The sequence below is a fragment of the Dermatophagoides pteronyssinus genome, unplaced genomic scaffold (genome assembly GCF_027571235.1).
Source record: "Dermatophagoides pteronyssinus isolate colony J.1.1.1.1 unplaced genomic scaffold, Derpt_VIB-CSIC_2022.12 sq0004, whole genome shotgun sequence".
NCBI classification, from domain to species: domain Eukaryota; kingdom Metazoa; phylum Arthropoda; class Arachnida; order Sarcoptiformes; family Pyroglyphidae; genus Dermatophagoides; species Dermatophagoides pteronyssinus.
The window spans coordinates 3,033,765-3,047,209 of NW_027461528.1; the positions used below are offsets into that span (position 1 = coordinate 3,033,765).

General features: G+C 29.7%; 3 protein-coding genes across 4 annotated transcripts; 1 reads left to right on the forward strand and 2 right to left on the reverse strand.

The window, feature by feature from the left end:
• The first annotated feature begins 230 nt into the window (after positions 1 to 230).
• Positions 231 to 5,179, forward strand: LOC113792471 (uncharacterized). Its single transcript, XM_027342366.2, has 8 exons — positions 231 to 646; positions 723 to 878; positions 954 to 1,011; positions 1,077 to 1,796; positions 1,856 to 2,598; positions 2,669 to 4,478; positions 4,546 to 4,925; positions 4,994 to 5,179. Exons 1-8 carry the CDS (start codon positions 396 to 398, stop codon positions 5,058 to 5,060), a joined length of 4,185 nt encoding a protein of 1,394 aa, XP_027198167.2. The 5' UTR covers positions 231 to 395; the 3' UTR covers positions 5,061 to 5,179.
• Positions 5,180 to 5,357: 178 nt separating this feature from the next.
• LOC113792472 (uncharacterized) lies at positions 5,358 to 8,883 on the reverse strand. The gene is made up of 6 exons (XM_027342367.2): positions 8,434 to 8,883; positions 8,231 to 8,367; positions 8,006 to 8,171; positions 7,787 to 7,945; positions 7,644 to 7,727; positions 5,358 to 7,578 (listed from the first exon to the last, which is right to left on the reverse strand). Exons 1-6 carry the CDS (start codon positions 8,615 to 8,617, stop codon positions 5,420 to 5,422), a joined length of 2,889 nt encoding a protein of 962 aa, XP_027198168.2. The 5' UTR covers positions 8,618 to 8,883; the 3' UTR covers positions 5,358 to 5,419.
• A 363-nt stretch (positions 8,884 to 9,246) lies between these two features.
• On the reverse strand, positions 9,247 to 13,048 carry LOC113792473 (uncharacterized). Of its 2 annotated transcripts, XM_075819488.1 has the most exons (6): positions 12,903 to 13,048; positions 10,982 to 12,845; positions 10,783 to 10,921; positions 10,042 to 10,710; positions 9,755 to 9,965; positions 9,247 to 9,695 (listed from the first exon to the last, which is right to left on the reverse strand). In XM_075819488.1, exons 2-6 carry the CDS (start codon positions 12,765 to 12,767, stop codon positions 9,360 to 9,362), a joined length of 3,141 nt encoding a protein of 1,046 aa, XP_075675603.1. In that variant the 5' UTR covers positions 12,768 to 12,845; positions 12,903 to 13,048; the 3' UTR covers positions 9,247 to 9,359. The 2 variants fall into 2 exon arrangements, with proteins under 2 accessions (XP_075675603.1, XP_027198169.2); XM_027342368.2 differs by having other exon boundaries at positions 10,982 to 13,024.
• Positions 13,049 to 13,445: the final 397 nt, after the last annotated feature.

Below are 13,445 nucleotides of genomic sequence, written 5' to 3' on the forward strand. Positions count from 1 at the left end.
TTCGTTTGAAGTAGAAATTGTTGTTTTTATGTGAAGTAAAGTGAAAAAATGTTATTTTCAGCATCGCAAACAGCAAAAAAAAAAATGATGATGATAATTTTCTTCTTCGATGAACGAAATATACCGGAATGCGCTTAAATTCGAATAATTCTTGCATGCACACAGAACAAAAAAAACATTCGATTTGAACATGCGCAAAAATTGATCGACCCCGACAGTCAAACATTCGAGTAAAAAATATGGTTGGGGAAGAGAGAGAGAGAAACAAAACAGAAAAATGAAACAGCACGTTTAGATTGTTCGTTGTTGATTGTTTTTGTTTTTTGCACGCGATTTTTCTTCAAAAAAACCAAAAATTGTTCATCTGAATTTGATTTGATTCAAATGAAACAAATATGGATCATCACCAACCTCATCAACAACAACAGCAACAATCATCGAATATGAATCGAAAATTCAACAATAATAATAACCACAATAATCATCAACAAAGATATTCAACATTATCATCAACATCCTCGTTATCATCAGCATCATCGTCATCAACGATGGCTATGATGGTAAATCATCAACAACATTTATCATCAAATTCAAATAATAAATATGAGCTTGAAAATTCTGTTTCGGAATTGTTTCGTTTGTTTAAGTAAGTTTTTTTTCTGTTGGATTCGAATTATCGAATTTTGGTTTTCATTCGATATTTTTTTTTCTCTCTCTCACAGTGTTACTGAAGCAAAAAATTTTAATCGTGAAACAATTTCAGAACGTTTTGAAAAAAGTATTAATCGTCAATCATCAAAACCATTTTCAATATTTTATAATCGTTTAAGTGATAATCAAAAATTTGTTGAACAATATAATCCATTGAAATGCCAAAAGTAAGTTTTATTTTGATTTTATTTTGTTTATTTTCAAAGACAAAAAAAAATTACCATAATCCAATATTCCATTAGCTCGAAAGAAGTTGATCCATTCGTAAGATTTCTTGTCCGTGTTCGTGAAGATAAAAATGTAAGTAGAAAGAGAGAATTCAAACGACTAAATCATTAATGTTTCTCGTTGTTTTTTTGGTCTAGATGAGCAACTTTATGAACAATTATAATGATATCGTTATGAATAAATCAAAATTTTGTCCAAATTCAACATCAAAAAACACTAATAATAGCCAAATTCCAACAACAATACAGATAAATCGTCGAACAACGGCGACGACGTCCAATGCATCATCATCATCATCACCACGTATAACAAGACCAACATCAGCTACATCAACATTATTAAATATGGTTAATCAAACGGATTTTAATCCACTTAAATATCAAATGTCAACAGCTGAACAATCATCAAATAATTTGGTAAAATCAAAAACAATTGGAGCGATGAGATCGATAGCAGGAAAAAGTCCATTAAGATCATTACAAACACCATCAAAATTTAATCATAATAATAATAATAATCCAACACTTTTAGCATCACCATTGACCACTACTGTCAATGTTGATAACAGTGGACAAAAAAATAATGGTCAAGATGATATGAATGATATATCATTTGCATCACAAACATCAACAGCAACAACAACGACAACATTGAATTTGAAAAAATCCTCAAATCATCAACAACATCATCATAATAATAATAATCAAAATCAAAATCGTAAAGTACCACCATATTTATCAAGAGATTTTCATCCATGTGATTGGCCAAAAGAAAATGATTGTTTTAATACGATTGGACAATATCCTGTACAGGAACAAGAACAACTTTTACTCAGGGATTTACTTTTTGTTCTTATTGTAAGTTTTTGTTTGTTGATGATTTTTCATTGATGTTAATTATTTCATTGAACAAATAGGGTATTGAAGGACGTTTTATTCGTTTATTACGATCACAAGATTCAAGTCATTATAAATTAATGTTAGATCCAAGTACTGATCATTTTTTTGCCGTTACAACACAAAGAATATTGAAAATTTGTTATCATTATTCAACAATAATTAGTTTTGTTGAATCACGTGTTTATGGTCTGGTTAATCAAGCATTAGTTGCTAGTATTCATCAACATCTTTATGATTATAATATGACTATTTGTCAAATGGAAGATTCATTAATGAAAAATGATTTATTTTTACAGAAAATGTTTTTCATATTATTACCTTATTTTTCAACATTTGCTTTATTGAAAGAAATTTGTGCCAAACTTTATAAAAACAAAAGTGTCGGTGGTTCGGTATTAACATTGTTACATGAAAAAACTAAATCCATACAAGGAATGGATAATAATGCACTGGAACTTTGTTTAACATTAACCAAATCGGCAGCCATACCTTATTTTGATATAATGAAAACATGGATTTATTATGGGGAAATTGGTGATCCACGTAAAGAATTTTTTATTGAAGATACACATAGCCAACAAAGTATTGGTGTAATTGGTAATTATTATAACAATAATCCAAATGGTGAACGATCGACAACGGATAATAATAATAGCAGTAGTAATAATATTCAATCACAAAATCAATCACATCAACAAAATGATCAAGATCTTGTTGAATCTGATGATGAATATGATGATGATTTTGGTAAATTTAATGAGTAAGTGAATCTTTTAGTAAGAGTTGCTTTTTGTACATTATAATTTGTTTTCTACGTTTTTTTCTCTTAGTAAATATTGGGATGTACGTTATCGAATAAATTCATCAAAAACACCATGTTTTCTTCGTAAATATGAACAAGTTATTTATAAAACTGGTAAATATGTATCGATAATTAATAAAGTAAAACAATTGTTCCTGAAATCTTCTAAAGTCATTCCGATACCTCAATCGATATTCCAACAACAACAACAACAACAACAACAGTTACAACAACAATTGCATAATCAAGGTGCGACAACAACTGTAGGCAGTAGTATTCTTCAAAGTGATTCAGTATCATCTTTTGTGCCAAAACAATATGGAACAAATACAAATAGTCCATTTATGTTTATGAATAATCCGAATGTAAATAATCATAATTATTATGGTCATAATAATCATCCTTCGACAAATCCAATGATGGCCGATAATACATCATTTGCTTATTCAATGGCTTCATCATCATCATCGAATGCATCAAGTAGTGGTGGTGGTGGTGGTCGTGTTAATACACCCATACAACCTGCTAATACAATGGCAGCCATTTTTACACCAAAACCTGAAGAAATTTATTATTCATTTGATGAATCTACTTATTTAACACCGATACAATCGGCTTATGAAGAAGCCAGTTCACAATTATTACATATCCTTGTTCATGAATCACAATTAGTTGAAACATTTAATGCTGTACGACATTATATGCTTTTATCGATGGGTGATTTTATCGTACATTTTATGAAATTTGCATCAAAAGATCTTTGTAAACGTACTGATTCTGTTGTTCAACATCGTTTAGATTCAATGATGGGTATGGCATTAGGTATATCGGTTTGTCATTCTGATCGACAATATCTAAAAGATGATCCACATGTTGAATTTGTGGGAAAATCTTTTCTAAAACAAATCTATCAAATAATGAAACCATTCGCCACACAAGAAGATAATTCTTTTAGTACATCATTTGTAAATGATCCATCACCATCATCATCATATTTACTTCGTTGTGATGAAGATGCTGATGATGATGATGATAATGATGTAGCATTGAATCGTTCGATTATAAGTTCAGTGATTGAAGATCAAGATTTTAATGCTACAGCTGATTCAATCGATTCGATTATTCGTCGACCACCAAAATATTTGAATAATAAAAATACAAATTCACCTAAATCCAAATCATTGGATAATAAATCTATTGGTGGTGGTGGTGGTGGTTCAACATTGAAGAAAAAACCAATAACAATGTTGGAAACAAATCATACATGTGAATCATCAAAATTATTTTGTTACGAATCATTAATGCTCAAATTTGATGTACCATTCCCATTATCATTGATTTTTACACAGAAATCTGTTGTTTGTTATGAATTACTTTTTCGTTATATATTTCTATGTCGTTATGCTGAAATGGAATTGGAAGAAACATGGAAAGATAATATACTTAATGTACAATTGAAACGTTGTGATACGTTAAGTTTATTGAATCAATTGACCAATAATGGTACGGATCAACAACAACAAGATCAAACAAAACAAGCACGATTATTGGCCAAATCATTTAAATCGATACATAAAAAAGCATTTGCATTACGTTATAAAATGATTGCTTTTGTACGAAATTTTCATTATTTTTATGCATTCGAAGTAATCGATCCATCATTTTCACAATTCATCAGTCAGATTACAAAACGTGGTTCAAGTCTTGATTCAGTAATTGAATGTCATGAAAAATTTCTTGAACATTGTTTTAGTAGTTGTTTTTTAACATCATTAGAAATTACAACCATTATTATTAAAATCTTTACACTTTGTATTGAATTATCTCATTTATTAAAAGTAAGTGTTGATTTTCAATCAATTTTGAAATTCTAATGAAATGATTTGCTTATTTTTCTCTCGTTAGGATTCAATCGATGCTGAAGATCAATCAACAATGATGGAAAGTAGTTGTTTTTTTGGTCAACAATCTTCAAGTAGTCAATCATCATATCCAAAACAAACAACAGGAATTAGTAAAAATCTTGCAAAAGAATTTGATTCAGCTGCCAATTCTGAAGATGAAGATCTGATACAGGAAAAATTGAATCGAATTTATTTCTCCAATCGAATATTTGGCGGTTTATCAAATCATCAAAACAAAGGATTAGAACGACATAAATCGTATACAATCAAAGAAATCATTGATAAAGCAAACACTGAATTTGATTCATTAGTTAGTCAACTATTGAAAAAGATTTATTCAGATAATTGTGAATATCATATGATGTTTCCATTTGTTGCAAGGTTTGTATTAAAAAAAAATTTTCATTATGAAAATTTCATCATTATAATTTGTTTTTTTCATCAAATAGATTGGATTATAACGATTTTTATCGATTCCAAATAATGGATTTAAAAAATAGTTCATTTGTGTCATAAATTGTTTTTTATTATTAATGTGTCTTTAAAAACGAAAAAAAATATTCATCAAAATTTTTGTTCATTTTAATGAAAAAAAAAATTTATTATAATAATCTTATAAAAAATGAATTACCGAATTGGCTTTTATAACAATTGTTTGTTTCCGTCGAAAAAACAAAACAAAAGAGGTCGATGAAAATAAAATATTACAAAAAAAGGCCAATTTTTACAAACAAATGCATCACACTTGTGTGATGAGCCTTTTCCTTTGGTCATCTAATAACATACAAATCTATAAAATGAAAATATTGTCAAAAAAAATGGATTCAGTTCATGTTTAGGCATTTTTTGATGTGCGTTAAATGAGAATTATGAGATTATACTCTTTGCTGTAGATGTGAATATTGTTGCATTGTCGATGATTGATTTCCAGTTGTTGATCCTGGTGGTCCTTGTTGATTTTGTTGTTGTCCTTGTTGTTGTTGTTGTTGTAATTGTTGCTGATGTTGATGTTGTTGTGATTGCTGTAAAAATGATGGATTTATGGCCATAAATGTGACTGGAACACCAGCACGATTAGTTGTTGTCATCATTCGTTGACCAACAGTGCCAATCATTCCTCTTGGACCAACCGTTTGAAATGTTGCCATTCGTATAGGCATACCAATACCACCATGGCCTGATGATTGCACATTCAAATGTTGTGGTTGTTGTTGTTGTGGATTAGATGAATTACCAACAATTCCAACTGTTCGAATAGCTTGAAAATCAGGTAATTGTTTAATATTTTCCAATTTTTTACAAGTTTTTTTATCATAATCAATAAGAAGTTGTGTTTCAACGATATGTCTTGTTTCAGGTTGATCTGGTGAACGTTTTCGTAATTCAATTGTTTCGCCAAGTCTAAATTGTCGTTGTGGTCCTGATTCTGGTGATGGATTTGGTAAACCATTAAGAAAATCATAAATAGTTTTATGTATTTGTGGATTTAAACGTGGAAATTTTGTCATTATTTCTCGCATTAGCTGTCCAGCTGATGCTGATAATCCTTGTAAAGGTAAATTTGGCTGTTGTTGTTGCTGCTGCTGTGGTGATGATTGTTGTTGTTGTTGCGTAGATGTTGTTCCAGCATACATTCCAAATGGTGTTGAGAATGTTTGCTGTTGTAATTGAGGACGATTTTGTTGTTGTTGTTGTTGCGGTTGTTGACCAAAAGGCCTATGTATAGACTGTATCTGTTGTTGTTGTTGTTGTTGTGAAAATTGTTGTGATGAATTCTGCTGTAATTGTTGAATATTACTTGTTTGAAAATTATTATTTCGATTCTGTTGTTGTTGCTGCTGCTGTTGTTGTTGTTGATAGGCAAGCATTTGTTGTTGTAATGGAACTCTCATTTCTGATTGCTGCTGTTGTTGTTGCTGAGATTGTGTTGATCTTTGTGCCATCAATGATTGATTTAACATGGTAAAATTTGAAGATCCGATTGGCATTCGAATTTGCTGTTGTTGTTGTTGTTGTTGATTATTATTATTATTGAATTGATTGGATGAATTTTGATTCTGTTGATATAAAGATTGTGTAGTTTTCAAAGGTTGTTGTTGTTGCTGCTGTTCATGATATAATGATGATGATTGTTGTTGTGGTTGAGATTGTTGTACAGGTGTTGAATCAATCAAAGATGATTGTTGTTGCTGTTGTTGATTTATACGTGAATCATCCAGTTTTTGATTCATTGTTGAAGTAGTTATAACCGATGATGATGATGATGGTACGGGTGTTAAACCAGCAGCATAATCTGGTGTTGATTTTGAAGCTAATATTTGTCGTTGTTGATTCGATAATGATTGGTTACTTGTATTCATTATAGAAGATGGCTGTGTTTGTAATGATTGTTGCGATTGAATGATATTATTATCATCATTTTTGGTATTCGAAAATTTGGATAAATTTTTCTGCATCATTATTGGTGTTTTGATTACACTAGTTGTTGATTCATTGTTACTATTATCTATTGAATTATTTCGATTAAGTAATGATGTTTTCGTTGTTGTCGATGAAGCAGTAGTCGTTTTTATGTTAGAATCTTCAGATTTTTGTGATTTCAATGATTGTCGATGATCCAAATGATCATCATCAGATGATGATGACATTAATCTTGTTTTTGATTGGGAACTCGAAATATTCGATGAAGTTGTTGTTGATGGTATAGTCGATGATGATGTTTGTTGTGGTTGTTGTTGTTTATCAGATTTTTCCTGTTGTTTTTCTTTTTCTTTATCTTTACGTTGACGTTTTAAATCACGTTGATTAATTGGTGCTGATGGTGCTTCATACATATCCAATAAAACAATACCACCATCACGTTTTATACCGGAACTGCCAATATTTGATGCAGCTAATCTTGCTGAACGACTATTATTACCACTACTATTTATACCACCTGATGATGTTGATGATAAACGACTTAAACCAGATTTAAATGATGATGATGAATATGAACCAAAACTATTTCGACTAGGTATTCCTTTATATGGAGCTATAAAGAATATTATTTAAAAATTCAGGGTTAAATTCAGTAAAACACAGAATATTTTCACATACTTGTATCATTGGAATTTAATCCACGACATCTAATCGGTACAGTTGGACCGGTAGATGGCCTTCTACCACTTGATAGATCAGTTGCTAATCAAAAAAAAAAAAAATTGATTAAAATGATAATTCAAAAATGAATTATTACAAACCTTTTTGTAATAATTCGGCACGTAATGTAGCGGATTTGGCTTTACGTTTTAATTGAAAATGTTTAACAGGTTGTGCTGGCTGTCCAAATTGGCTATGAAATGCACAACGATTTAGAAATAAACTTTCTAATGGAAGAATTTTTTGATCTTGTTTTTTTACTGAAAAAAAACGAAAAACATTAGTCGAAATGAAAATAATCAATTCGGTTTCACACATACCAAGTTTTTTCAATTCACTACTTAATTCTGAAAATGATGATGATGTTGGATCAAGATCAATCGAACCATGACGTGGATAATTTTCCAATAATTCAGCAACAACAGAAACCCATGGATCAGAATCATCGATTGCTAAACGAATTAATTCTTCTAATTCATTTTTCCACTAGAAAAAAATTTATCATTATAATCATTATTCAAACATCAAATTTCAAAAATTCATACATCATCTAGATTTCGTTTTGGTAAATGTAAAAATGATAATAATAATTTCAGCTTAACATTCAATTGTAATTCAGTAAAACAGGATTTTATCGATGTTAACATATCCGAATTCAATTGGGTAATGATACTGCTTTTATCTAGTTATTGGATTGAGAAAAAAATTGAATTTTTCAGGCAAAAAAATAATTTTCCGCAGAACATACCAGACCAAATATCATCGGATGATAATTTATTATGTAACCAAACAGCTATATCACCTGGATTCGATAATGAAGGCATTAAACGATTACCCGATAATGATGATGATGATGGGATTGTCGTTGATGATGCTGGTGTGGATGCTGAAGATCCAACATGATTTGTCGATGATGATGATGAAGAAGCCATCTTTTGATAAAGATTCAATTTGAACAAAACAACAATGATAAATTATTTTCAAACAACGAAGAATTTGATTGATTTCAACAAAATATCATTATTTCAACAACAACAACAGCAGCAGCAGCAGCAAAACACCTGCAGCACAAACAAAAACAAACAGGTTAATGAAATTCAAGATAAAATCATTGATGAAAACAGGTAAAAAAAAGCGCAAAAAAATGTGATCCAAAAAAAACGGATGATGTTGTTGTTGTTGTTGATGATAAATAATGGTGGTAATTGTTGGTAAACTGATGAGGAGGAGTAAAAGAAGAAGCGAAAAGAAATAAAGAATTCTCGACAATGTCAACCCCACACATCTATATACGCGTATTCACAAAACATGAGTTTTTTAACCAAAAAAAAAAATGGTAGTGGTATTCAATAATGTTGATTTTTTTTTTTTTTTGGTCAATTCGAACGCGTAGAACCAGAAAAACAAACAAATAACGCCCACACAAACACAAACAAAAACAAAAATTTTTTTCATCTTTACATTGATGTGAACCACTACCAAATTTTTTTCTATGTGTGTTTTGATTGTGCTAAACGCGCCGAATAAAAATATCAAATAATTCATAAACAACGTTACAAAATTTTTCAAAATTGAAAGAATTTTCCTTTTTATTCTGATATACAAAGATTAATTATATTATAAAATTCATATGAAGAATATTCCAAAAAAAAGAAAGAGAATGATTGACCGGTGTTAATTTTTCTTTCTCATCCATGTTTGTCGATCGATACCTTTATTACCTATGACATGACGAAATGTACAATGTTGACGATCACAACCAGTTGTACGAAAATAATAACATTCGGATACTGTTTTTGATGATGGTGAATTTGATCCACTTGTTGTTGATGATGAAATAATATTTGAACCATTAGCTAATGATGATATTGTTCCTGTTGTTGTTGTTGATAATGATGATAAATTTGTTAAATCATTCGATGTTTGATCATCAATTTTATCATTTTTATTACGAAAACGTATCAATAATGGACAATTATCATCTTTAGATATTCCGGGTACAATTTTATCCTTTTTTTTTGGATAGAAATTGTGTTAAATTTGAATAGAAAAAAATACCAAAATCTTACCTTAAAATAAGACATGACTAAACGTGGAGATATATCATTATCATAATGTAATAATAGATATGCAACATCAGGTGATCGTTGTTCATTTGGAAATATTTTACAAAAAGTAACATTACCAAATTTCATGAATAAATTTGTAACAAATGTTAGCGAACAACTTGGTGATACATTACCAATCCATAATGCTTTTTGTCCTTTTGAATTTGGTGGTCTATATGAGGCAAACAAACAGATAAAAAAATGTTAAAATGAAATTCATCATTTTCAATGAAAAAAACAAAACATACTCTTTTGCATCTTCAAATTGTACAGGTGATTTATTAAGAATATCTTTTGAACGATCCCATTGATCCGGATGACCATACCATTGTTCACGTTCATCTTCATCACTAAAATATATTTCATCATCATCATAATCATTATGATTAATTTGATAAAAACGTTGTGATTCTTGTGACCAATATTGCATTATTTTTGGTAATTTTGTTTCGTTTAGAAAATCGGATGATAAATCTGTTGTTGTTGTTGTTGTTGTTGTAGATGACGAATTCTGTTGCTGCTGTTGTTGTTGTTGATGATTAATAAGCCATAAATGTAATTTTGGATCCGATTCATTTAATTTTTTATCCAATAAAATTTGACAATTTTGTTCAATCATAGCTAATGAATCAGCGATTGTATTAAAACGTGTTGCATAAATTCTTGATAATGGTATTGTATAACCACAAGATATTAATTTTTTCATACGTAATAATAGCAGATCTTTATGTAGGAATGGTATAAATTTTTGTGATAATGATTTTAAACGAAATAATAATTGTTCTGCTTGTTCATATTGTTCCAAACCGATTAAACAACGTGCTTTCAAACAAATAGCATGATCAAAATGATCACGACATTCATCAAAACGTATTGCTGATTCAGTATCACGTAATGCATGTTCAAATTCATTTAAACTATATATTTGATGAAAAATCAATCAAAAAGGTAAACAACAACAACAAAACCAAAACAAACAAAACACTTACCGTTCATGATAATAGGCACGATTAATATAATAAATTGGATTTTTTGAATCAATTTCTAATGCTTCACTAATATATTGTACGGCACCTTTTAATTCATTATTACTATGTGCTATTTGTGCTTCGATTGCCAATAATTTTGCTAAATCAAAATCAAAAAAATCAAATCAAATCCATCAATTTATCAATCAATCTAAGTTACCTTTCGAAGCTGCAACAGCCGAATTCAGACCGATAATTGTACGTGAACCAAGACCTAAACCACCACTAACATTACCACCATCATTGATATTCAATGTTTGATTCGTCGTCGTTGTTGATGATAATGATAAATCACTATTATCATTTGAATATGATTTACGTGATTTATCACTATGTATTATTTTAAAACCATTATTATTCTGATGTTGTTGTTGATAATGATCCATCAATGAATCATCAATATCATCATTATTTAAATTATTATCAATCGAATCAGACATTGTTGTTGTTGTTGTAGTTGTTGTTATATCATCATCAACAATCCAATCAGTATTATTATTGATATTTATTATACCAGAATTCAGTGATGATGATGGTTGTTGTTTACTCTTATTTTTTACTTTAATCCATTGTTGTATATCGACTGCGATTGGATCACCATTCGAATCATTTAAAATATTCGATGAATTCGAATTATTATTCGATAAAGTGGATTTTTTCTTTTCTTCTTTCGGAGCAGCCGTTGTTGTCGTCGCCGTCGTTTTAGCTGTTGCTGAAGATTTCGCTTCACCAACATTCAATTTTTCAACATTCGATTTATTTTTCTTATTTTTTTTCGTTTGTTTCGTTGCTGATTGTTGTTGTTGTGGTTTATTTGATTGCTGTTCGGTAATGATTTTAACATCCATCGGTGATTCATTGATGACATTCTGTTTTTGATCAGATTTTAAATTTTCCTGAATTCGTAACTCATTCTTTTGATCATCTTTTGATGTAATTTTTTCTTGTTCACCATCATCACCATCACCATTATCATCATCTTTTTTATCATTATCTTTTTTCTGTTTACTACTTTTATTCTTTTTCTTTTTCTGTTTTTTCTTCTTGGAACTTTCTTCTTCAGCAATTAATTCTTCGGCAATTTTCTGCCGTTGTATACATGCCTGACAATGACAATCATCTTTTTTTGTACAACAATCTTCTTGTCGTCGATTTTGATGATTTGATGTAATAATATTTGTTGCTGATGGATTACATAATTTTTTCAATTTCATTGTTAATGGTTGTCGTTGTTGTTGTTGTTGTTGTGATTTATTTAAATTTGTTGTTGCTGTTGTTGATGATGAATTATTACGTGATGGTGATGTACCACAACTACCTGTTTTTGTTGATGATGATTGATGGTGTTGTTGATGATGAAAATGATGATGATGTTGATGATGATGATGATTATGATGAAATTGATCCGTTACAACCGATGGATTCATATTTAATGATGCACCAAGTAATTCCATTGTTAATGCTGGATCGGATGTTGCCATTGCAGCCATTTGATCATGAATTTTTGAAAATGTTGTTGTTGTTATCGTTTCCTGTACAATACCGGATAAACAAGCAGCAGCAGCAGCTGCTGCTGCTGATGCATTCGATCCATTCGATGTTGCTGCTGTCGTTCCAGATTTTTCTTCCAATTTTTTTTTAGTTTTTTCTTTCAAACGTAATTTAACATTATTTGTACGAATATTTGTTGTTGTTGTTGTTGTTATTGATGATCCTGTTGTTGTTGTTGTTGTCGATCCAGTTGTTGTTGTTGTTGTTATATTCATATTATTATTACCTGAATTACAATGAAAAAAATTGGACATTTTTTTTGTTGTTGTTGCCGTTGATGATGATGGCATTAATGTTGCTGCTGCTTGTGCTGTTGCTGTTTGAAATTGATCAGTTACAGATGATGATGTGGATGATAAAGTTGTTGTTGTTGTCGATGATGTTGTTGTTGACATATTTTTTCGATTACATTGATAATTTACCTGAACAATTTTGGTATTTTATATTGAATCCAAAAAACGAAAGAGACGAAACTAAGAAAACAAAAAATTCATTCAAATCAAAAACAAAAACAGGAAAAAATAACACACGTGTTTGGCGTGAGATGTTTGATTGAGTTTATTTTGATTTTGATTTTTGGAAAAACACCTTAAATAATGGAAATATTTTTTTTGTCTTTTCCAAATTGAGTTGTGGTGGTGGTTGTGGCTCTTCTTCGTTTTCGATTATCAAACAAACAGCACAAACATCAAGTCACCTCACACACGCATTTTATTCGAAACTATTTTAACAATACCGGTATGATGATGATCAAAATAGATTCGAATGATTTTTTCTTTTGTTTCATTTTTTTTATTGGCTTTTTTTTGTGTTTCCTGTAAAAGGATTTTGTTTTTGTTTTTGGTTTTTGTTTTAAAAATTTATTTTATTTTTTCTTAAAATCAAATTTTTATCAATATAATTTAGACAACCAAACAAAACAAAAAAATTAAAATGGTCCAAAGATCAACAGATTGCATTGATATTTCGAGAATAATCAAGTTTTTTAATCATCATCATCGATAGATGGCGTACTGTCAACCGGAATTTCGAACACTGAAAAAAAAACAATGAAAACATTCGAAAATGAAAAA